Source organism: Culex quinquefasciatus, chromosome 3 (genome assembly GCF_015732765.1).
Source record: "Culex quinquefasciatus strain JHB chromosome 3, VPISU_Cqui_1.0_pri_paternal, whole genome shotgun sequence".
NCBI lineage: Eukaryota > Metazoa > Arthropoda > Insecta > Diptera > Culicidae > Culex > Culex quinquefasciatus.
Window position 1 is genome coordinate 194,873,083 of NC_051863.1, and position 27,952 is coordinate 194,901,034.

Genomic DNA, 27,952 nt, shown 5'->3' on the forward strand with positions numbered 1-27,952 from the left:
AACACAGAGTGGTCCATCCACCGGTGCACCATAGCAGTATAAATCTAAGTCTGGAAAGCATTATCTAAATCCGAAATAATGCTGAAATACTCGAAGCTGCTAGCTTCTAGGCGTATTTTAGCCCTAAATCAGCTTCAAAGCATTTGGTAAGCATTACAAGTCAAGCGTCAAACCATTGCATAACAAGTGCCCCGCTTACAGCCATCTAACTCAAGGAGATTCCGCGTCTTACGATGTTGTGGTGGTCGGCGGCGGCCACGCCGGGACAGAGGCGTGCGCGGCTGCGGCTCGGATGGGCGCCCGGACACTGCTGGTGACGCAAAAGCGGGCCACCATCGGTGAAATGTCCTGCAATCCGTCGTTCGGGGGCATCGGGAAGGGTCATCTGATTCGCGAGATTGACGCGCTGGACGGGGTTTGCGGGAGGGCTTGTGATCGCAGTGGCGTTCAGTACAAGGTTTTGAATAAAAGGAGAGGGCCGGCCGTTTGGGGACCGAGGGCACAGATCGATCGGGGGTTGTACAGGGCGGTGATTCAGAGGGAGCTTGGTGAGACGGAAGGGTTGGATATTGTGGAGGCGTCCGTTGAGGATATTGTGTTGGAAGGTGGGAGAATTGAGGGGATCAGCTTGAAGAACGGTGATGTGATCCGTACAAAGTCGTTGGTCATCACGACGGGGACCTTCCTGAGGGGTCAGATCAACATAGGGTTGGAGACGCGTCCAGCAGGACGGATCGGGGATGAACCAGCGATCGGACTTGCTACCAGCTTAGAACAGCTTGGGTTCAAGCTAGCCCGGCTTAAAACGGGAACTCCTCCGCGAATAAAAGCTTCCAGCATCGACTTCAGCACGTTGGAACGACATCCGGGGGACAACCCACCTGTGCCGTTCTCGTTCATGAACGATCGCGTATGGCTGCATGCCGAGGATCAGCTGGACTGCTTCCTGACGCACACCAGCCCAGAGGTGAACGAGATCGTCAAGCGGAATCTGCACTGCAATCGGCACGTGACCGAAGAGTTGACCGGTCCGCGGTATTGTCCCTCGATCGAGTCTAAAGTGCTTCGATTCGGGGGGAAAACGCATCAAATCTGGCTGGAACCGGAGGGATTCGACAGTGAGCTGATCTACCCGAATGGATTGTCCTGTACCTTGCCGGAGGAGGAACAGGTCAAGCTGGTTCGATGCCTGCGTGGTTTGGAGAAGGCCGAAGTGGCTCGACCCGGCTACGGCGTGGAGTACGACTTTGTTGATCCGAGGGAACTCTTGCCGACGCTGGAGACAAAGCGCGTTCGCGGGTTGTTATTCGCAGGTCAGATCAACGGAACTACCGGGTATGAGGAGGCGGCCGCACAGGGCGTTCTTGCTGGAGCAAATGCCGCTGCAAAGGTCCTCGAACGAGATCAACTATTAATCAGTCGAACCGAGGGATACCTGGGAGTTCTAGTAGATGACCTAACCACACTCGGAACGAACGAACCCTATCGAATGTTCACCAGTCGGGCTGAATTTCGACTCAGTCTTCGACCGGACAACGCCGACTTGCGGCTGACGGAGAAGGGTTACCAACTAGGACTCGTTTCGGAGGAACGCTACCAGCAGATGGTCACAATTCGGAGCAAAATCCGGCGGGCGGTTGAACTTCTCAGTGATATCAAGAAGGGGAGCAACACGTGGAAGGAGCAGCTGAGGTTGGCACAGGGCAAGTCCAGCGTCTACAAGAGTGCGTTCGAGATGTTGGCGATTTCGGTGGATGATGTGAAGACGGAGCAGCTGTGCGAGTTGGAACCGACGGTGCTAGGGTGGATCTCGGAGGATCGGGTGCTTTGCGAGCGGTTGAAGGTGGGTTTGAAGGAAGTTTAGAGTTGCTGGAATCTTAGAAGTACTCATTTCAGATTGAGGCCCTCTACAGTTTGTCCATTCAAGACCAGATTAAGGAGGTTGAGGAAGTTCAAAAACATGAACAACTCCATATTCCAAAGTCTATTGACTACCTTTCGTAAGTTGAGCAAAATATTGATTTAAGATCACAACTTTTAATTTTTGTTAATTGTTTTAGCAAATCTCTAAATTTATCTTTTGAGGAACAGGAGAAACTGGTTCACATACAACCTCAGACGGTGAGTTGTAAGTTGTAAAATCTTAAGTCAAATAATAACAAAAAAAAATCTTGACACTTCCAGATCGCCGCAGCCAGCCGGATCCAAGGCATCACTCCGTCAACCATTGTCCGATTGGTGAGATTCGTGAAACAGTACGAGATGGCTTCCCAAACCCTTCACTAAAAGAGAAAACTTCAAAAATTACGACAAGTCAAACTTTACTCGAAAAAAAAAAAAACAATAAAATTAAATAGGACAATATTTAATATAAATAAATACTTGTATATATTTTGTACACACTACTTAAAACGTACAAAAAACAACTCGAATCTTCGGTCAACAAAAGCAAACAAAAAGCTTAACTGTATCAAAGAGTAACAATCGCATTATCTCCTAAAGTGTGCGTGAGTGCATCCCATCGAAGAGGTATCTTTGTGTTGGTGTTTCGGGGCATCGCGTCCGCGCCCCTCTCCTACTGCCCCATATCGGTTCCCCGCGTCTCGTACGGCAGCAGCATGCAGGCCACGCTGGCACAAACCGCAAAGAATCCGTACACCGACACCGCACTCCAGATCGACGTCTGGAAGAGAACCTGCGCGATGTAGGGCGTCGCCATGGCGCCCAACCGTGCCAGCGCCGAACATCCTCCCACTCCGACGGAACGCAGCGCCGTTGGGTACACTTCCGGCGTGTACACGTACGCAGCCTGGAAGAGTCCGGCGATAACGCCACGGGCCATGAACAGGATGATCGTTAGGAAGACGCGACTGAAAAAAGTTAAAAATCGTGAGAAACGTCAAAATCAGCAAAGACACCAACCAACTTACACCTCGGTAACGGTAATCAGCAGGACGCAGCCAGCGTAAAACAGAAACTGCAACGCCATCGTCTTTTTACGCCCAAACTTTTCAATCACGTAGATCGTCGCGAAAATGCCCGGAAATTCCGCCAGCGTCGTCCACAGCAGGTCCATGTAGTCGGTGGTGGCCAACGGGTGGCAGTCGTTCTCCGTGTCCGGCGTTATGGTTTTGTTCTTGCCGCCAAACAGCTCCGTCGACATTAGGACCAATCCGTAGTAGCAGAACGCACACGACATCCAGATGAACCACAGCAGCAGGGTGGTCCTGCGAAGCGAACTTCCCAGCAGGGCTTTGAAACTGCCGCGAGATCCGCTGGGACCCTCCACCACCAGGCGACCGAGCAGCATCGGTCGTTTGTTATCTTTTGCGATCTAAAAATAATAATGTTTTAACCTTTTCTACAACATCGTCAAAAAGAGCCACAAACCTGTTCAAGCGTGGTCAACGCCTTGTCACTTTGACCGCTGGTCACGTGGTAGCGTGCAGATTCTGGTAACCACTGCAAAAAGCAGAAATATTTGAAAAACCTCTGAAAAACATGCCAATCAAGCCAATCTAGTTACCGGAGTGATAACGGCAAAGGCGAACAGCGGTGCCGCTGAAAGGCCCAGAAGCCAACGCCACCCTAGATTGGGACCGACGGCCAGGGCTAGGGCAACCTCGAAGCAGGCGCCCAGTGCCCAGAAACAGTCCAGCAGGACGACGCATTTGGCGCGCTGCTTGGTTGGGAGGAACTCGGCGTACAGTGTTACGCTGGAAGGAGAAAGGACAAAAAAATGATAAGTACCGTAAACCGGGGTTACATTGCTAGGAGTTAAATTCAATTTTCAGATATTATTCAGCCGGTAAGGCTTGTTTCAAAATTTACCATTTTAAAACATAACACAAAATTTCCATGCGCGTTTATAAAGTTTTTTTTTCAATAGTGAATAAAGTTGGGTTGAACATTTTATTCATTCACATTTACATTCGTACAAATTTCAGCTTAAAAGTGTGTAAATCTATTTTTTGTGTCAAATGGACCATTAGTAAGGTTACTTCAATTGAATCAATTGATAAGTTCAATCAAAATTTAGTAGGAATAACTTTTATCATAAAAAAAATCAATTATTATTGCCACTTTGACAATTTCGTAGCATGAATCACATTTTTTTTATGTTTGCCAAGAAACTTGTTCTACTACAATGTCAGCAAATTTTTATATATTTTTTTAAATCTAACATGAATACTAACACTGTTCTTAGTGTAAATTGATTGATGATTTTTTTAAACTGTAATTAGTAAATTTCGATATATTTTTAATGTTTATGGTTGAAATATGTTTCGAAAATCTAATCTAATCTAATCTAACACAAACGCAGCCAGTCCTAAAAAGCATGCTGGAAAGTCTTGTGGTAAGATTACGTCCCTATTCTTGTCATTATTATTCATTGCAGTACATCCGAGAACACCCGAAAAAGTTTTGCACAATTTAAAATGGCCATTTATTTTCTATCAGTTTTCATTTCTCTTCAAATGATTTTAAGAGATATTTTATGTTTTACTAAATAATATGTTTTAAGGTAAAAGACCTTAAAAATAAATAAATAAAATGAATATTTTACTATTAGTGCCTTTGAAATAATGATTTTTTGTTTGCAGAAAAAAATGTTTTTGGATTACCAACAAAAGAAATAAAGAAATACTCAAATAGTATTAACTTCAAGATACTCACGATTGTGGTACACAGCTTGAACTTGTTCTACTGACAATGTCTGCAAATTTTAACATATTTTTTAAATCTAACTTGAAAACAAACACTGTTCTAAGTGTAAATAGATAAACTTAACTTAATTCGAATATGCAGTCTGATTTCTGAACTTACTTTTACTGAGAAAATCATGAAACTGTAGGAGAATTAAAATAATCCTGTTTATATTTTTTTGTAAAATTTTGTCATGCTCATGCTTATGCTAATAAATTCTATCGTAAAATTTTATTAAAACTTATTTGAAATTTGATTCTTGAGGAATTTTAAACGCTTTCCCATTAAGCGCAGTATGATTCCATATCTGTTCATTCAAATATTTTATTGTCATTTTGAAAAAAAATCTTCAGCCTGACAATGTCACCCCTGCTATCAATGATACCCCGGTTTACGGTATGTCCATAAAAGGTCGAACCTTCGAAAATAATAAAATTATGAAATATCAAAATGATGTATTGAATAGATCTACATATTTAGTATCTCTTTTAAATCTTATTTAATAAATTATTACATACATTATTTTCCACAACTATTTTTTTGCAAATGTCTTTAAAATCAAGGCTAATCATTAGATGAGTCTATTTGGAACTCTTTCATGGTATAAAGTAATTTCTACTTATGCCATCTTTATTTAAGATTTAAGGATTGAATTTTATTCATTGAATTAATTTCAAGTTACATGATTGTGTCAATGTTTCTTACATTGATTTCTGTAATTCAGTTTAAATTTTTTTGCAGATTATTTGACACATTTTTGAAATATAATCATCTTCAAACCTTACATTACCTTATGAATTGTGGCAACATTTTGTTCATATTTTCGTTAAAGTGACTCATATTCTGTACTCAACTTAATTTAATTCAAGGTAATATAACTTCTGTTGATCTATTGATTAGGAAAACTGTGTAATATTGATGATGATTGTAAAGTTGATATTAATGATGGTGATAAAAATTTCGGAGTTCACTACACGGTACCAAAAGTGAGCACATGGCATTTTGCTAGTTGATTTCTGCTTATTTTTTGCAATATTATTTTCAGAAATAGCCAACTTTTTTGCTAGTATAAATTAAATTAAGCTGCTTTAAGTGATAATTTCAGAAAATATACGATTTTTTGGTAAGGTTGGTAAAGATTCAATTTAACTCTTTTTGTGTTATTTCATGTAAAATTTCTTTTCTAAATTTTACTAAGCATATACAATGAGAAAAATTTACACAATTAATTTTGTGACACTAAGTAATAATCGAAGAATGCCTAAATAGTAGTTTATGCAACAAGTTGCAAAAAGAGGATTTTTTCAGCACGAGTCGTACATTTATCCAACGAGGTTCACCGAGTGCTGAAAAATCAAGTTTTGCAACGAGTTCCATACAACATTTTTTGCAATTCCAAAAAACACACACTGAGTGAAATTTTATGTCAAATTTTCATGTATTTTGTCAATAAATCGTTTAAATAAAAAAAATGTTGAAAAGTGTTACTTTTCGAAACAAGTGCTAAAAAGTTCAACTTTTCAGCACCCATTTGAGTGCTGAAAAGTAGAACATTTCAGAATTTATTTTGGAAAGTGTTGCTATTCGATTCTGTTATTTTTGGTATAGAAAAGTAGGCTATTTCGTCGTTCAAGAATGACAGGAAAAGTAAATAGTTTCACGGCGGAATTGCAAAAAAAATATTTTTATAAACACAACAATATTTTCCTTAAAAAACTTTTCCTTAATGCAATGTTTTTTTCTTTCACTTTTTTAGAATTAGCTTTTTCTATTAAAAATAATTAAAGTTATCAACAATATTTTCAAAGTTTTATTCCATTTTATTATTTTATGCTGTCAAGTAACCAAAATAATGATTATTAATTGACTAATTTTGTGAAAAACACGTGCAATTGATTGTAAAAAAAAATCCTGTTTAAATATTTTTTTCTTCATTTGGTCAAGTATTGATACATTGAAATTTTTTTATCAATTTTTGCTTGAAATGTAAAAATTTTTGTTATATTATTTTAAATTTATGTTTATTTTCATCTTCTTAGCACAGAATAAAATGACTTACACCTTTAATTTATAAAAAAAACTAAAATAAATCTAAATATAGATTCCCATTAAATTTAAAGTCATGAATTTAATGCAAATTATGCAACATATATATTTTTTCTATTATTTTTTCTTCCTAGTTGTTGAATTATTGGACACAATATTAAAACAATTAAATCGTGGAACTTAGACTAACTTTGATGTAAATCCTATTTTAAAAAATGCTTCAGGAGAAATTAAAAAATTTGTTACATAAATGTCCATACTTTATGAGAAACTAAAATGTCTGGTTAATCAGCACCGTTAAGAATAGACCTAAGAATTTTTGTTAAAAACTGTTTACTTCTGATATAGATTTATGATTAGGTAATCAAGTTATGATAATTATGTTTTCGCCCCTTGATTTGATTTCTGTCTTTGATTTTTGTAAAACTGTAATTAGTAAATTTCGTTATTTTTTAATGTTTATGGTTGAAACATGTTTCAAAAATCTAATATAACCTAATCTAACACAAACGCAGCCAGTCCGAAAAAGCATGCTGGAAAGTCTTGTGATTAGATTACGTCCCTATTCTTGTCATTATTATTCATTGCAGTACATCCGAGAACACCCGAAAAAGTATTGCACAATTTAAAATGGCCAGCCCTACTGCGTTGGGATCACATTTCAAGTTTTCATTTATCTTCAAATGATTTTAAGAGATATTTTATGTTTTACTAAATAATATGTTTTAAGGTAAAAGATCTTAAAAATTTATAAATAAAATAAATATTTTACTATTAGTGTCTTTGAAATTTGTTTTTTGTGTGCAGAAAAAAATGTTTTTGGATTACCAAAAAAATAAATATTGAAATACACAAATAGTATTAACTTCAAGATACTCACGATTGTGGTACACAGCCGATTGCAAATCCAACCAATCCTCTCAGCAACAGCAGCCATCCAAAACTGGGTGCGACCGAACTCAACAGTCCGTACAAAAACAGCAAAACTCCACATAACGTCAATGCCTACAACAAGATTCTCATATTAGAATCCGAAATATCAACAAATCATCACCAAACTCACCGGCTTCCTCCCGTACCGATCGCTCAAGTGTCCCCAAAAGGTCGAACTCAGCATCATCCCGAGGAACACCACCGTCGTAACGAGCGCCTGTTGATACCTGGTAATGCCCCAATCACAGTGCAACGCCGGCCCAAGCACGCTCAGGATGGTCATCTCCATCGAATCGGCCATCCAGCAGAGCCCAACACACAGCGATAGCTTCACCTGGAACCACCCGAAGCCGAGGGCGTTGACGGCCTGCGTTACGGTGAAGGTATCGTCCGGAACCACCGACACCGAGGCCAGTTCAAACTCCGGCGGAACTCCACCTCCGACGACGCTGTTGTTGTTGTTGTTATTGATCGGGCTGGACGGATCGTTGCTGGGTGGTCCGCCGGAACTGGTTCCGTTTCGGGTTCCTCCGTACGTCGGAACATTGGCACCGTCCATCTCCTCGTAGCCCCGGGAGGCACCCCCGCGACGTGGCTTCATTTTTGCCCGCCTTAGCTAGTGCAACTTTTCCTCCGTAATTAGCCCCCGGTTGATTTAGACGGTCAAGATGTGTTCAAGTCGCTCTATGGTAACATCTAATACTGCGCGGACCATTTCACGAAGAAAGATGCACACAATGAGGAAAGAAGGAAAGGAAAAATCGAGGTTACTGTCTTGTGCCACCGTTGAGCTCTCCACTCTCTGGAGCAATCGTCGTTTGACGGGGTCACGACAAGAGGTTCATTTTTTCATTTCTGTTGTGTGCTTGCCAAGTTTCTCAACCCACACACCCACACTTTTTATACACGCGACACTTGGGGACTAATTAGTTAAGGATGGTATGGCGAGTCGCGCGCGAGCTTATTTTAGCGCTGTTAACGAAAGGGAACGTGCGTGCGGAACAATCAATGCAATAATGTTTGAGGAGGTACCGTAAATTTGTGTAATCATGCATCTTTGAAGAAATGCAAAATTTTGTTTGTGAAATTTCATAGCACGAATTGGAAAATATGTACATCGAATGAATTGGAATTTGCAAAATAAAACCCACTTAAATCACTATTTTGAAAATACTTGATCAATTTTACCTAGAAGGATATTTTGTGGCGTTTCCATTACAATACGAAAAATTTTGTTTGTTTTTGAATGAAATTAAGACCAATATTAAACCATAGCATAGCATTGGTGTCTACCCGTAGCTGCTACTTCGTTATTGACCAGAACCCCCAAACATTGCTCCGTGGACCACAGATGAAAAGTAGGAACCAATCATCACCCCTTCGCAATTTTCAAAGGTCCCTATCGTGCTGATCAATACCGACGCCGGCCACGACCAGTGGTAAGACACGGGGAAGTGGATGGGAATGTTAGTCCGATACTTGAGTGATGGGACCGCCAAATCGACTGCGTCTCCGACAAAGTATCACATGAGTTTTGAGGGGTTAGTAAGATGGGTATGAGGTCAGGATTCACTGTGGTAGGTGATGCGACCATGAGCAATTTGTTTATCGGTTGAAATTTTAAAAATCTTAGCCAGCCGGCTGCGGAAAGATACCTATCTAGGGATTTAAATATAGTATTAATTCGACCGCGATTCTCCAAAAATTCTCCGTCGGCGTGCCTTCCGATCAACGGTGATGTAGGAAGGGCTTCATTCATTAAAATTATTTTATATCATAAGCCTTAAAACATATCCGTCGACGTGCCTTCCGATCCTCGATGATATGGAAAGGACTTAATCCAGCAATACGACTTGCTTGTCTCAAAAAACAAAAATCGGATCGTTTCTATCGAAAACTTTATAAAGAGAACAAAAATAAAATTCATCGGCCAACGAACGCGCGAACAAAAAATAAATAAAAAAAGAAGAAGAAGAAATCCAATCACCCCATGTACACAAATAGCAACACAAAAGAGACGGAAAATAACACGAAAAAACAGGACTGCGCGTCCACACAGGCACCGCACTACTGATGCCATTATTTAATTATAATGACCAATCACCCCATGCACTCGAACAGCGACACAAAAGAGACGGAAAATAACACGAAAAAAAATAGGACTGAGCGTCCACACAGGCACCACACTACTGATGCCATTATTTAATTATAATGACCAATCACCCCATGCACTCGAACAGCGACACAAAAGAGACGGAAAATAACACGAAAAAACAGGACTGAGCGTCCACACAGGCACCACACTACTGATGCCATTATTTAATTATAATGACCAATCACCCCATGCACTCGAACAGCGACACAAAAGAGACGGAAAATAACACGAAAAAAAACAGGACTGAGCGTCCACACAGGCACCACACTACTGATGCCATTATTTAATTATAATGACCAATCACCCCATGCACTCGAACAGCGACACAAAAGAGACGGAAAATAACACGAAAAAACAGGACTGAGCGTCCACACAGGCTCCGCACTACTGATGCCATTATTTAATTATAATGACCAATCACCCCATGCACTCGAACAGCGACACAAAAGAGACGGAAAATAACACGAAAAAAAAATAGGACTGAGCGTCCACACAGGCACCACACTACTGATGCCATTATTTAATTATAATGACCAATCACCCCATGCACTCGAACAGCGACACAAAAGAGACGGAAAATAACACGAAAAAACAGGACTGAGCGTCCACACAGGCTCCGCACTACTGATGCCATTATTTAATTATAATGACCAATCACCCCATGCACTCGAACAGCGACACAAAAGAGACGGAAAATAACACGAAAAAAAAATAGGACTGAGCGTCCACACAGGCACCACACTACTGATGCCATTATTTAATTATAATGACCAATCACCCCATGCACTCGAACAGCGACACAAAAGAGACGGAAAATAACACGAAAAAAAATAGGACTGAGCGTCCACACAGGCACCACACTACTGATGCCATTATTTAATTATAATGACCAATCACCCCATGCACTCGAACAGCGACACAAAAGAGACGGAAAATAACACGAAAAAAAACAGGACTGAGCGTCCACACAGGCACCGCACTACTGATGCCATTATTTAATTATAATGACCAATCACCCCATGCACTCGAACAGCGACACAAAAGAGACGGAAAATAACATGAAAAAACAGGACTGAGCGTCCACACAGGCACCGCACTACTGATGCCATTATTTAATTATAATGACCAATCACCCCATGCACTCGAACAGCGACACAAAAGAGACGGAAAATAACACGAAAAAAAATAGGACTGAGCGTCCACACAGGCACCACACTACTGATGCCATTATTTAATTATAATGACCAATCACCCCATGCACTCGAACAGCGACACAAAAGAGACGGAAAATAACACGAAAAAAAATAGGACTGAGCGTCCACACAGGCACCACACTACTGATGCCATTATTTAATTATAATGACCAATCACCCCATGCACTCGAACAGCGACACAAAAGAGACGGAAAATAACACGAAAAAACAGGACTGAGCGTCCACACAGGCTCCGCACTACTGATGCCATTATTTAATTATAATGACCAATCACCCCATGCACTCGAACAGCGACACAAAAGAGACGGAAAATAACACGAAAAAACAGGACTGAGCGTCCACACAGGCACCACACTACTGATGCCATTATTTAATTATAATGACCAATCACCCCATGCACTCGAACAGCGACACAAAAGAGACGGAAAATAACACGAAAAAAAATAGGACTGAGCGTCCACACAGGCACCACACTACTGATGCCATTATTTAATTATAATGACCAATCACCCCATGCACTCGAACAGCGACACAAAAGAGACGGAAAATAACACGAAAAAACAGGACTGAGCGTCCACACAGGCACCACACTACTGATGCCATTATTTAATTATAATGACCAATCACCCCATGCACTCGAACAGCGACACAAAAGAGACGGAAAATAACACGAAAAAACAGGACTGAGCGTCCACACAGGCTCCGCACTACTGATGCCATTATTTAATTATAATGACCAATCACCCCATGCACTCGAACAGCGACACAAAAGAGACGGAAAATAACACGAAAAACAGGACTGAGCGTCCACACAGGCACCACACTACTGATGCCATTATTTAATTATAATGACCAATCACCCCATGCACTCGAACAGCGACACAAAAGAGACGGAAAATAACACGAAAAAACAGGACTGAGCGTCCACACAGGCTCCGCACTACTGATGCCATTATTTAATTATAATGACCAATCACCCCATGCACTCGAACAGCGACACAAAAGAGACGGAAAATAACACGAAAAAACAGGACTGAGCGTCCACACAGGCTCCGCACTACTGATGCCATTATTTAATTATAATGACCAATCACCCCATGCACTCGAACAGCGACACAAAAGAGACGGAAAATAACACGAAAAAACAGGACTGAGCGTCCACACAGGCTCCGCACTACTGATGCCATTATTTAATTATAATGACCAATCACCCCATGCACTCGAACAGCGACACAAAAGAGACGGAAAATAACACGAAAAAACAGGACTGAGCGTCCACACAGGCTCCGCACTACTGATGCCATTATTTAATTATAATGACCAATCACCCCATGCACTCGAACAGCGACACAAAAGAGACGGAAAATAACACGAAAAAACAGGACTGAGCGTCCACACAGGCACCACACTACTGATGCCATTATTTAATTATAATGACCAATCACCCCATGCACTCGAACAGCGACACAAAAGAGACGGAAAATAACACGAAAAAACAGGACTGAGCGTCCACACAGGCTCCGCACTACTGATGCCATTATTTAATTATAATGACCAATCACCCCATGCACTCGAACAGCGACACAAAAGAGACGGAAAATAACACGAAAAAACAGGACTGAGCGTCCACACAGGCTCCGCACTACTGATGCCATTATTTAATTATAATGACCAATCACCCCATGCACTCGAACAGCGACACAAAAGAGACGGAAAATAACACGAAAAAAAATAGGACTGAGCGTCCACACAGGCACCACACTACTGATGCCATTATTTAATTATAATGACCAATCACCCCATGCACTCGAACAGCGACACAAAAGAGACGGAAAATAACACGAAAAAAAATAGGACTGAGCGTCCACACAGGCACCACACTACTGATGCCATTATTTAATTATAATGACCAATCACCCCATGCACTCGAACAGCGACACAAAAGAGACGGAAAATAACACGAAAAAACAGGACTGAGCGTCCACACAGGCTCCGCACTACTGATGCCATTATTTAATTATAATGACCAATCACCCCATGCACTCGAACAGCGACACAAAAGAGACGGAAAATAACATGAAAAACAGGACTGAGCGTCCACACAGGCACTGCACTACTGATGCCATTATTTAATTATAATGACCAATCACCCCATGCACTCGAACAGCGACACAAAAGAGACGGAAAATAACACGAAAAAAAATAGGACTGAGCGTCCACACAGGCACCACACTACTGATGCCATTATTTAATTATAATGACCAATCACCCCATGCACTCGAACAGCGACACAAAAGAGACGGAAAATAACACGAAAAAATAGGACTGAGCGTCCACACAGGCACCACACTACTGATGCCATTATTTAATTATAATGACCAATCACCCCATGCACTCGAACAGCGACACAAAAGAGACGGAAAATAACACGAAAAAACAGGACTGAGCGTCCACACAGGCACCACACTACTGATGCCATTATTTAATTATAATGACCAATCACCCCATGCACTCGAACAGCGACACAAAAGAGACGGAAAATAACACGAAAAAACAGGACTGAGCGTCCACACAGGCTCCGCACTACTGATGCCATTATTTAATTATAATGACCAATCACCCCATGCACTCGAACAGCGACACAAAAGAGACGGAAAATAACACGAAAAAACAGGACTGAGCGTCCACACAGGCACCACACTACTGATGCCATTATTTAATTATAATGACCAATCACCCCATGCACTCGAACAGCGACACAAAAGAGACGGAAAATAACACGAAAAAACAGGACTGAGCGTCCACACAGGCACCACACTACTGATGCCATTATTTAATTATAATGACCAATCACCCCATGCACTCGAACAGCGACACAAAAGAGACGGAAAATAACACGAAAAACAGGACTGAGCGTCCACACAGGCACCGCACTACTGATGCCATTATTTAATTATAATGACCAATCACCCCATGCACTCGAACAGCGACACAAAAGAGACGGAAAATAACACGAAAAAAAACAGGACTGAGCGTCCACACAGGCACCGCACTACTGATGCCATTATTTAATTATAATGACCAATCACCCCATGCACTCGAACAGCGACACAAAAGAGACGGAAAATAACACGAAAAAAAACAGGACTGAGCGTCCACACAGGCACCACACTACTGATGCCATTATTTAATTATAATGACCAATCACCCCATGCACTCGAACAGCGACACAAAAGAGACGGAAAATAACACGAAAAACAGGACTGAGCGTCCACACAGGCTCCGCACTACTGATGCCATTATTTAATTATAATGACCAATCACCCCATGCACTCGAACAGCGACACAAAAGAGACGGAAAATAACACGAAAAAACAGGACTGAGCGTCCACACAGGCACCGCACTACTGATGCCATTATTTAATTATAATGACCAATCACCCCATGCACTCGAACAGCGACACAAAAGAGACGGAAAATAACACGAAAAAACAGGACTGAGCGTCCACACAGGCACCACACTACTGATGCCATTATTTAATTATAATGACCAATCACCCCATGCACTCGAACAGCGACACAAAAGAGACGGAAAATAACACGAAAAAACAGGACTGAGCGTCCACACAGGCACCACACTACTGATGCCATTATTTAATTATAATGACCAATCACCCCATGCACTCGAACAGCGACACAAAAGAGACGGAAAATAACACGAAAAAACAGGACTGAGCGTCCACACAGGCACTACTGATGCCATTATTTAATTATAATGACCAATCACCCCATGCACTCGAACAGCGACACAAAAGAGACGGAAAATAACACGAAAAACAGGACTGAGCGTCCACACAGGCACCGCACTACTGATGCCATTATTTAATTATAATGACCAATCACCCCATGCACTCGAACAGCGACACAAAAGAGACGGAAAATAACACGAAAAAACAGGACTGAGCGTCCACACAGGCACCACACTACTGATGCCATTATTTAATTATAATGACCAATCACCCCATGCACTCGAACAGCGACACAAAAGAGACGGAAAATAACACGAAAAAACAGGACTGAGCGTCCACACAGGCACCACACTACTGATGCCATTATTTAATTATAATGACCAATCACCCCATGCACTCGAACAGCGACACAAAAGAGACGGAAAATAACACGAAAAAACAGGACTGAGCGTCCACACAGGCACCGCACTACTGATGCCATTATTTAATTATAATGACCAATCACCCCATGCACTCGAACAGCGACACAAAAGAGACGGAAAATAACACGAAAAATAGGACTGAGCGTCCACACAGGCACCACACTACTGATGCCATTATTTAATTATAATGACCAATCACCCCATGCACTCGAACAGCGACACAAAAGAGACGGAAAATAACACGAAAAACAGGACTGAGCGTCCACACAGGCACCGCACTACTGATGCCATTATTTAATTATAATGACCAATCACCCCATGCACTCGAACAGCGACACAAAAGAGACGGAAAATAACACGAAAAAAAATAGGACTGAGCGTCCACACAGGCACCACACTACTGATGCCATTATTTAATTATAATGACCAATCACCCCATGCACTCGAACAGCGACACAAAAGAGACGGAAAATAACACGAAAAAAAACAGGACTGAGCGTCCACACAGGCACCACACTACTGATGCCATTATTTAATTATAATGACCAATCACCCCATGCACTCGAACAGCGACACAAAAGAGACGGAAAATAACACGAAAAACAGGACTGAGCGTCCACACAGGCACCGCACTACTGATGCCATTATTTAATTATAATGACCAATCACCCCATGCACTCGAACAGCGACACAAAAGAGACGGAAAATAACACGAAAAAACAGGACTGAGCGTCCACACAGGCACCACACTACTGATGCCATTATTTAATTATAATGACCAATCACCCCATGCACTCGAACAGCGACACAAAAGAGACGGAAAATAACACGAAAAACAGGACTGAGCGTCCACACAGGCACCACACTACTGATGCCATTATTTAATTATAATGACCAATCACCCCATGCACTCGAACAGCGACACAAAAGAGACGGAAAATAACACGAAAAACAGGACTGAGCGTCCACACAGGCACCGCACTACTGATGCCATTATTTAATTATAATGACCAATCACCCCATGCACTCGAACAGCGACACAAAAGAGACGGAAAATAACACGAAAAAACAGGACTGAGCGTCCACACAGGCACCACACTACTGATGCCATTATTTAATTATAATGACCAATCACCCCATGCACTCGAACAGCGACACAAAAGAGACGGAAAATAACACGAAAAAACAGGACTGAGCGTCCACACAGGCACCACACTACTGATGCCATTATTTAATTATAATGACCAATCACCCCATGCACTCGAACAGCGACACAAAAGAGACGGAAAATAACACGAAAAAACAGGACTGAGCGTCCACACAGGCACCGCACTACTGATGCCATTATTTAATTATAATGACCAATCACCCCATGCACTCGAACAGCGACACAAAAGAGACGGAAAATAACACGAAAAACAGGACTGAGCGTCCACACAGGCACCGCACTACTGATGCCATTATTTAATTATAATGACCAATCACCCCATGCACTCGAACAGCGACACAAAAGAGACGGAAAATAACACGAAAAAACAGGACTGAGCGTCCACACAGGCACCACACTACTGATGCCATTATTTAATTATAATGACCAATCACCCCATGCACTCGAACAGCGACACAAAAGAGACGGAAAATAACACGAAAAAACAGGACTGAGCGTCCACACAGGCACCACACTACTGATGCCATTATTTAATTATAATGACCAATCACCCCATGCACTCGAACAGCGACACAAAAGAGACGGAAAATAACACGAAAAAACAGGACTGAGCGTCCACACAGGCACCGCACTACTGATGCCATTATTTAATTATAATGACCAATCACCCCATGCACTCGAACAGCGACACAAAAGAGACGGAAAATAACACGAAAAACAGGACTGAGCGTCCACACAGGCACCACACTACTGATGCCATTATTTAATTATAATGACCAATCACCCCATGCACTCGAACAGCGACACAAAAGAGACGGAAAATAACACGAAAAACAGGACTGAGCGTCCACACAGGCACCGCACTACTGATGCCATTATTTAATTATAATGACCAATCACCCCATGCACTCGAACAGCGACACAAAAGAGACGGAAAATAACACGAAAAAAAATAGGACTGAGCGTCCACACAGGCACCACACTACTGATGCCATTATTTAATTATAATGACCAATCACCCCATGCACTCGAACAGCGACACAAAAGAGACGGAAAATAACACGAAAAAAAATAGGACTGAGCGTCCACACAGGCACCACACTACTGATGCCATTATTTAATTATAATGACCAATCACCCCATGCACTCGAACAGCGACACAAAAGAGACGGAAAATAACACGAAAAACAGGACTGAGCGTCCACACAGGCTCCGCACTACTGATGCCATTATTTAATTATAATGACCAATCACCCCATGCACTCGAACAGCGACACAAAAGAGACGGAAAATAACACGAAAAACAGGACTGAGCGTCCACACAGGCACCGCACTACTGATGCCATTATTTAATTATAATGACCAATCACCCCATGCACTCGAACAGCGACACAAAAGAGACGGAAAATAACACGAAAAAACAGGACTGAGCGTCCACACAGGCACCACACTACTGATGCCATTATTTAATTATAATGACCAATCACCCCATGCACTCGAACAGCGACACAAAAGAGACGGAAAATAACACGAAAAAAAATAGGACTGAGCGTCCACACAGGCACCACACTACTGATGCCATTATTTAATTATAATGACCAATCACCCCATGCACTCGAACAGCGACACAAAAGAGACGGAAAATAACACGAAAAACAGGACTGAGCGTCCACACAGGCACCACACTACTGATGCCATTATTTAATTATAATGACCAATCACCCCATGCACTCGAACAGCGACACAAAAGAGACGGAAAATAACACGAAAAAACAGGACTGAGCGTCCACACAGGCACCACACTACTGATGCCATTATTTAATTATAATGACCAATCACCCCATGCACTCGAACAGCGACACAAAAGAGACGGAAAATAACACGAAAAAACAGGACTGAGCGTCCACACAGGCTCCGCACTACTGATGCCATTATTTAATTATAATGACCAATCACCCCATGCACTCGAACAGCGACACAAAAGAGACGGAAAATAACACGAAAAAAAAATAGGACTGAGCGTCCACACAGGCACCACACTACTGATGCCATTATTTAATTATAATGACCAATCACCCCATGCACTCGAACAGCGACACAAAAGAGACGGAAAATAACACGAAAAAACAGGACTGAGCGTCCACACAGGCACCACACTACTGATGCCATTATTTAATTATAATGACCAATCACCCCATGCACTCGAACAGCGACACAAAAGAGACGGAAAATAACACGAAAAAAAATAGGACTGAGCGTCCACACAGGCACCACACTACTGATGCCATTATTTAATTATAATGACCAATCACCCCATGCACTCGAACAGCGACACAAAAGAGACGGAAAATAACACGAAAAAACAGGACTGAGCGTCCACACAGGCACCACACTACTGATGCCATTATTTAATTATAATGACCAATCACCCCATGCACTCGAACAGCGACACAAAAGAGACGGAAAATAACACGAAAAAACAGGACTGAGCGTCCACACAGGCACCACACTACTGATGCCATTATTTAATTATAATGACCAATCACCCCATGCACTCGAACAGCGACACAAAAGAGACGGAAAATAACACGAAAAAACAGGACTGAGCGTCCACACAGGCACCGCACTACTGATGCCATTATTTAATTATAATGACCAATCACCCCATGCACTCGAACAGCGACACAAAAGAGACGGAAAATAACACGAAAAAAAATAGGACTGAGCGTCCACACAGGCACCACACTACTGATGCCATTATTTAATTATAATGACCAATCACCCCATGCACTCGAACAGCGACACAAAAGAGACGGAAAATAACACGAAAAAAAATAGGACTGAGCGTCCACACAGGCACCACACTACTGATGCCATTATTTAATTATAATGACCAATCACCCCATGCACTCGAACAGCGACACAATAGAGACGGAAAATAACACGAAAAAACAGGACTGAGCGTCCACACAGGCACCACACTACTGATGCCATTATTTAATTATAATGACCAATCACCCCATGCACTCGAACAGCGACACAAAAGAGACGGAAAATAACACGAAAAAAAACAGGACTGAGCGTCCACACAGGCACCACACTACTGATGCCATTATTTAATTATAATGACCAATCACCCCATGCACTCGAACAGCGACACAAAAGAGACGGAAAATAACACGAAAAAACAGGACTGAGCGTCCACACAGGCACCACACTACTGATGCCATTATTTAATTATAATGACCAATCACCCCATGCACTCGAACAGCGACACAAAAGAGACGGAAAATAACACGAAAAAAAACAGGACTGAGCGTCCACACAGGCTCCGCACTACTGATGCCATTATTTAATTATAATGACCAATCACCCCATGCACTCGAACAGCGACACAAAAGAGACGGAAAATAACATGAAAAAACAGGACTGAGCGTCCACACAGGCACCGCACTACTGATGCCATTATTTAATTATAATGACCAATCACCCCATGCACTCGAACAGCGACACAAAAGAGACGGAAAATAACACGAAAAAAAATAGGACTGAGCGTCCACACAGGCACCACACTACTGATGCCATTATTTAATTATAATGACCAATCACCCCATGCACTCGAACAGCGACACAAAAGAGACGGAAAATAACACGAAAAAAAATAGGACTGAGCGTCCACACAGGCACCACACTACTGATGCCATTATTTAATTATAATGACCAATCACCCCATGCACTCGAACAGCGACACAATAGAGACGGAAAATAACACGAAAAAACAGGACTGAGCGTCCACACAGGCTCCGCACTACTGATGCCATTATTTAATTATAATGACCAATCACCCCATGCACTCGAACAGCGACACAAAAGAGACGGAAAATAACACGAAAAAAAATAGGACTGAGCGTCCACACAGGCACCACACTACTGATGCCATTATTTAATTATAATGACCAATCACCCCATGCACTCGAACAGCGACACAAAAGAGACGGAAAATAACACGAAAAAAAATAGGACTGAGCGTCCACACAGGCACCACACTACTGATGCCATTATTTAATTATAATGACCAATCACCCCATGCACTCGAACAGCGACACAAAAGAGACGGAAAATAACACGAAAAAACAGGACTGAGCGTCCACACAGGCTCCGCACTACTGATGCCATTATTTAATTATAATGACCAATCACCCCATGCACTCGAACAGCGACACAAAAGAGACGGAAAATAACACGAAAAACAGGACTGAGCGTCCACACAGGCACCACACTACTGATGCCATTATTTAATTATAATGACCAATCACCCCATGCACTCGAACAGCGACACAAAAGAGACGGAAAATAACACGAAAAAACAGGACTGAGCGTCCACACAGGCACCACACTACTGATGCCATTATTTAATTATAATGACCAATCACCCCATGCACTCGAACAGCGACACAAAAGAGACGGAAAATAACACGAAAAAACAGGACTGAGCGTCCACACAGGCTCCGCACTACTGATGCCATTATTTAATTATAATGACCAATCACCCCATGCACTCGAACAGCGACACAAAAGAGACGGAAAATAACACGAAAAAAAATAGGACTGAGCGTCCACACAGGCACCACACTACTGATGCCATTATTTAATTATAATGACCAATCACCCCATGCACTCGAACAGCGACACAAAAGAGACGGAAAATAACACGAAAAAAAATAGGACTGAGCGTCCACACAGGCACCACACTACTGATGCCATTATTTAATTATAATGACCAATCACCCCATGCACTCGAACAGCGACACAAAAGAGACGGAAAATAACACGAAAAAAAATAGGACTGAGCGTCCACACAGGCACCACACTACTGATGCCATTATTTAATTATAATGACCAATCACCCCATGCACTCGAACAGCGACACAAAAGAGACGGAAAATAACATGAAAAAACAGGACTGAGCGTCCACACAGGCACCGCACTACTGATGCCATTATTTAATTATAATGACCAATCACCCCATGCACTCGAACAGCGACACAAAAGAGACGGAAAATAACACGAAAAAAAATAGGACTGAGCGTCCACACAGGCACCACACTACTGATGCCATTATTTAATTATAATGACCAATCACCCCATGCACTCGAACAGCGACACAAAAGAGACGGAAAATAACACGAAAAAAAATAGGACTGAGCGTCCACACAGGCACCACACTACTGATGCCATTATTTAATTATAATGACCAATCACCCCATGCACTCGAACAGCGACACAATAGAGACGGAAAATAACACGAAAAAACAGGACTGAGCGTCCACACAGGCTCCGCACTACTGATGCCATTATTTAATTATAATGACCAATCACCCCATGCACTCGAACAGCGACACAAAAGAGACGGAAAATAACACGAAAAAAAATAGGACTGAGCGTCCACACAGGCACCACACTACTGATGCCATTATTTAATTATAATGACCAATCACCCCATGCACTCGAACAGCGACACAAAAGAGACGGAAAATAACACGAAAAAAAATAGGACTGAGCGTCCACACAGGCACCACACTACTGATGCCATTATTTAATTATAATGACCAATCACCCCATGCACTCGAACAGCGACACAAAAGAGACGGAAAATAACACGAAAAAACAGGACTGAGCGTCCACACAGGCTCCGCACTACTGATGCCATTATTTAATTATAATGACCAATCACCCCATGCACTCGAACAGCGACACAAAAGAGACGGAAAATAACACGAAAAACAGGACTGAGCGTCCACACAGGCACCACACTACTGATGCCATTATTTAATTATAATGACCAATCACCCCATGCACTCGAACAGCGACACAAAAGAGACGGAAAATAACACGAAAAAACAGGACTGAGCGTCCACACAGGCACCACACTACTGATGCCATTATTTAATTATAATGACCAATCACCCCATGCACTCGAACAGCGACACAAAAGAGACGGAAAATAACACGAAAAAACAGGACTGAGCGTCCACACAGGCTCCGCACTACTGATGCCATTATTTAATTATAATGACCAATCACCCCATGCACTCGAACAGCGACACAAAAGAGACGGAAAATAACACGAAAAAAAAATAGGACTGAGCGTCCACACAGGCACCACACTACTGATGCCATTATTTAATTATAATGACCAATCACCCCATGCACTCGAACAGCGACACAAAAGAGACGGAAAATAACACGAAAAAAAATAGGACTGAGCGTCCACACAGGCACCACACTACTGATGCCATTATTTAATTATAATGACCAATCACCCCATGCACTCGAACAGCGACACAAAAGAGACGGAAAATAACACGAAAAAAAATAGGACTGAGCGTCCACACAGGCACCACACTACTGATGCCATTATTTAATTATAATGACCAATCACCCCATGCACTCGAACAGCGACACAAAAGAGACGGAAAATAACACGAAAAAAAATAGGACTGAGCGTCCACACAGGCACCACACTACTGATGCCATTATTTAATTATAATGACCAATCACCCCATGCACTCGAACAGCGACACAAAAGAGACGGAAAATAACACGAAAAAAAATAGGACTGAGCGTCCACACAGGCACCACACTACTGATGCCATTATTTAATTATAATGACCAATCACCCCATGCACTCGAACAGCGACACAAAAGAGACGGAAAATAACACGAAAAAACAGGACTGAGCGTCCACACAGGCTCCGCACTACTGATGCCATTATTTAATTATAATGACCAATCACCCCATGCACTCGAACAGCGACACAAAAGAGACGGAAAATAACACGAAAAACAGGACTGAGCGTCCACACAGGCACCACACTACTGATGCCATTATTTAATTATAATGACCAATCACCCCATGCACTCGAACAGCGACACAAAAGAGACGGAAAATAACACGAAAAAACAGGACTGAGCGTCCACACAGGCACCACACTACTGATGCCATTATTTAATTATAATGACCAATCACCCCATGCACTCGAACAGCGACACAAAAGAGACGGAAAATAACACGAAAAAACAGGACTGAGCGTCCACACAGGCTCCGCACTACTGATGCCATTATTTAATTATAATGACCAATCACCCCATGCACTCGAACAGCGACACAAAAGAGACGGAAAATAACACGAAAAAAAAATAGGACTGAGCGTCCACACAGGCACCACACTACTGATGCCATTATTTAATTATAATGACCAATCACCCCATGCACTCGAACAGCGACACAAAAGAGACGGAAAATAACACGAAAAAAAATAGGACTGAGCGTCCACACAGGCACCACACTACTGATGCCATTATTTAATTATAATGACCAATCACCCCATGCACTCGAACAGCGACACAATAGAGACGGAAAATAACACGAAAAAACAGGACTGAGCGTCCACACAGGCTCCGCACTACTGATGCCATTATTTAATTATAATGACCAATCACCCCATGCACTCGAACAGCGACACAAAAGAGACGGAAAATAACACGAAAAAAAAATAGGACTGAGCGTCCACACAGGCACCACACTACTGATGCCATTATTTAATTATAATGACCAATCACCCCATGCACTCGAACAGCGACACAAAAGAGACGGAAAATAACACGAAAAAAAACAGGACTGAGCGTCCACACAGGCTCCGCACTACTCAATGAAATTAAGACCAATATTAAACCAATGAAAAACATTAATATTCTACAAATCTATTTACAAATATGTTTCACATAATAACACAAATATTAAAGTAAATAAAATGATCAAAACATGTTTTAACATTTTATTAACTTTAAATCATTCAGCAATTCGGTTTGCAATGAGCATGCATAAACCGAAAAAAAATTCTTCAATTAGGCTCAAAATATTTCTGGGAGTTCCTTGGCCAAATTGATTAGTTCTAAATTTTGTTTTTGTTTAGCCATTAGAGTAACCTATGCCGTGTTAACGTGGTCTCAGAAATGGTAATTTTCGTAAATTTTTGAAACAAAAAAAAAAACACTTTTTTCAAAAAAATCATGGCTCTGTGCTATTATGACCGATTAAGATGTCATACCAATTATAATTCATCAAAAAAAATCGTACGGCCGACACCTCCAATATTTAGTTTTGTTATTTAAAATTTCATACGAGGAATCCGATAAAAACATTTTCAGACATAAGCTTTTCAGCCAAGAAACGGTCAAAACGCCATTGCATGTTTTCATTCGCCTTTTTTCAAATGTTAGGCTTGGTTTTTGAGACTCGAAACTATTTTTAAAAGGCCAACAATAACCTTTTATTTGCGTCCAAAAATTGGTCAAAACGGCGTGGAGTTATTAATTTTTGAAAAAAATGGGTTTTTGCGCAAATTTACGAAATGACAATTTTTGGGATCACCCTAGCACGGCATAGGTCACCCTAGTGGCCAAACAAATATACAGGTCTAATTATTTTGGGCAATGATTCTCCATAAATATATTCTGCCCCATCGAAGGTCTTTTTCCGGTTTATGCTCTTTTCAAATGGAATTGCTTCATTTATGATCAATATCTTTCATTTTCAAGAAATTACGTAAAAATGTGAAAAAAAATGAAAAGAGATTTATAAATTGCATTTTTTCTGTAAATACAAACGAGGTGTTTTTGCAAACGTCATAAGTTTTCTGCCGACTTAAAAAACCACACCATATTGTATCTAGATTTTATCATGAATTACAGGTCACAACGCTCATGTAATTATGAAACATGATAACTCATTTGAAAAAGATTGAAAAGACATGATTTCTGTTTTTGTTCGGCCACAGAAATTTGTTTTAAGTTTTTGTCTCACCTTCCTTCAAAAATTCCGCTAGACACTTTCTTTAAATTGAGCAAACTTGAAAAATTGATTGCAAACATTTCATTCATAAAGTTTATTTATGTGGTTTTAAATTTTTTACAAATTTTGAATTTTTAAACCAAAAATTGGAAAAGACGTAATATATAAAAAGAAAAAAAAGGCTTAGTGATAAATTCATTGATATTTTGCAAATTTGTGACAGCTTATTCAACAGTTATTTGAACTATCCCCCTTCCTCTCGACCTTAACTGGAATTGAGGTACAAAAACTTTAAATACAATTTAAAGTAGCCCTTTAAGTAGCCTTTAAGTTAGTTTACTTTTGGTCTACAAATAATTGTTATATAGAATATAGGCTTCATTTTTTATTTAGTTATTGAGTTAATTTAGCATTTAATTTAGTTCTCTTTTCTTTCTGTAAATACACAGAAAAAAAATGGTAATATTCATCAGGAAATGGTGACAGATTTTGTGGCAAAAAAATGATTAATTTTACCCCAGAAAATGATGAATATTCATCAGTTTTTGATGAATATTCATCAGGTTCACATTTTTACACATTTTTTATGTAATATTACGCAAAAAAGAGGTAATATTCAACCTACCAAATTTTCAACAATCCAAATTCAACTTTTTTTTCTGTGTATTTCAGCTATTCAGAAAATATTCTCGAATTTGTTTCTTTTATGGCTGATCTGGATTGGATAACCGCAAACCGGGGTGACATTTACGGGATTTCAAATAATCTCTCAAGTATTTTTTTTATTTTTATAAAATGTACTGACTTTAACTACAAAAACTTTAAATATAATTTAAAGTAGCCCTTTAAGTAGCCTTTAAGCTAGTTTACTTTTGGTCTACAAATAATTGCAATATAAAATATAGGCTTCATTTTTTATTTAGTTATTTAGTTAATTTAGTATTTAATTTAGTTCTCTTTTCTTTCTGTAAATATTTCAGCCATTCAGAAAATATTCTCGAATTTGTTTCTTTTACAGCTGATCTGGATTGGATAACCGCAAACCGGGGTGACATTAACGGAATTTCAAATAATCTCTCAAATATTTTTTTTTTAATTTTTATAAAATGTACTGATATAGGCCACACAAAGTCAAAGAACACTTTTTCGAAGAAGTTTTTTTAAATGATGTTTTTTTAGTTTTGTTGAAATTGATTTTTTTAATCCAGAGTAACTTAAAAAGCCACTTTGATTAGTGCAATTTAAATTGACTACAGTGAATGAACCATTAGTATTTAAAAAAATACATTCAAATGGTTGTTAGATTATTTATTTTATTTTGATAGTATAAATTAATTTTAAGTATTATACAACTTTGCTGGAAATTCAAAAGATGTTAAATAAAAATACTAGTTTTGATTACCACCATTACCAACATTGAAACATGAATAACATTTTGTCCTCACTTATTTTAAATTTGTTCTACAAAAATTTCTGGACTTTTTTTTATTTCGTGATTTCATCTATTTTTTCAGTTTTGAACTGAACATTTCTGCCTATCATTTAAACCCGGTTTACAGTATTTTGCAAATGTTCCTTAAAAACAGGCATACAAATAGAAACAATTATATTTTTCATAAAGATAAGGATATTTTGATGTCTTTTCCGTATTATTCGATTCAAAATTATGAACAATAAGCGCCCATTCACGGTGCCCTGCAATTTATGTCTTCACTGTAGCAAACCTCAGCCGTATTTCATTGTGTTTTTGTGTAAGGAAAATGAGACACCGCCAGCCGACAGTGCGTCGTCGCCGTCGCCATCGTCTTCAAACTCTCTCAATGAGCCATTAAGACCAGGCAGTGCACTGCAATTTCGTTGTTGTCGTCCGTGTTTGAACCATTCGAGCGTGTCTGCATATTTGCAAGATATGAATGTGATATCGATTCGAGTTTTCGAATTGGAAATTCGATGAGCAATTTCGTACTCTGCCTGCTTCCGATATCCAATCCGCCACCCCCTGTTTGCGAGGTGGCAAAACAGAGGCAACACCACAGTTTTCACCGCACTTTTTCTCGCGAGAAAACGGTACTATTTTTTTTTTTTGGTGGTCGTTTCACCTGATGAGAGCAATCTTTCTTCTGAAGATCGTGCTATTAATCTTGCTTGATCTGGATCTAAACGCTGATTAACACAACATCTTCAAGCCTTCTCACAGTTCTTCAAACGAAACAAGCAAAACACCCGCGACCACTGTACAGTTATAGAAAGTGCCCAAGATGTCTACCATTTCTAATGATCCGCTCGCAACAACCCGACGATCACTCGCGATCACTTGACGATAATCACTCACTCATTAGCATTCCACTCGCAGCCGAAATTCTCACGACGACATCCTGTTCTGTTTACCAATTAGAACTTCGATCTTCCAAAAAGGTGATCGATTGAGATCAAGCACGCGCCAGGATCGCCCCAACAATACCTTACGATCGGAGAAAACGACGGATCTGCGAAGGTGCAAAAGAGAAAGCAAACATCCACATCTCGCTCCTTGGTCCCTCTCGCGTGATCTCTCACTCTCTCTCTCAGGTGTGATAAATGCTCACTGGAATGTGCTGCGCCCGCTCGAAATGTTAAAATAAGACTGGTTGCGCTAAGACAGGCAAGGCCACAACCAGCATGACAGACCTATTGAGAAACAGAGTAAGGGAGAGGAAACTCTCGG

At 40.7% G+C, this 27,952-nt stretch overlaps 2 protein-coding genes across 2 annotated transcripts; one reads left to right on the forward strand and one right to left on the reverse strand.

Annotated features, from left to right (window-relative positions):
- Positions 1-4: 4 nt before the first annotated feature.
- Positions 5-2,378, forward strand: LOC6043930 (protein MTO1 homolog, mitochondrial). Its single transcript, XM_001861478.2, has 5 exons — positions 5-146; positions 202-1,843; positions 1,897-2,000; positions 2,061-2,121; positions 2,185-2,378. Exons 1-5 carry the CDS (start codon positions 79-81, stop codon positions 2,284-2,286), a joined length of 1,977 nt encoding a protein of 658 aa, XP_001861513.1. The 5' UTR covers positions 5-78; the 3' UTR covers positions 2,287-2,378.
- Positions 2,365-27,864, reverse strand: LOC6043929 (synaptic vesicle 2-related protein). The gene is made up of 7 exons (XM_001861477.2): positions 27,581-27,864; positions 7,817-8,388; positions 7,634-7,758; positions 3,527-3,716; positions 3,391-3,462; positions 2,931-3,334; positions 2,365-2,870 (listed from the first exon to the last, which is right to left on the reverse strand). The coding sequence occupies exons 2-7, from the start codon at positions 8,285-8,287 to the stop codon at positions 2,576-2,578; spliced, it is 1,557 nt and encodes a 518-aa protein (XP_001861512.1). The 5' UTR covers positions 8,288-8,388; positions 27,581-27,864; the 3' UTR covers positions 2,365-2,575.
- Positions 27,865-27,952: the final 88 nt, after the last annotated feature.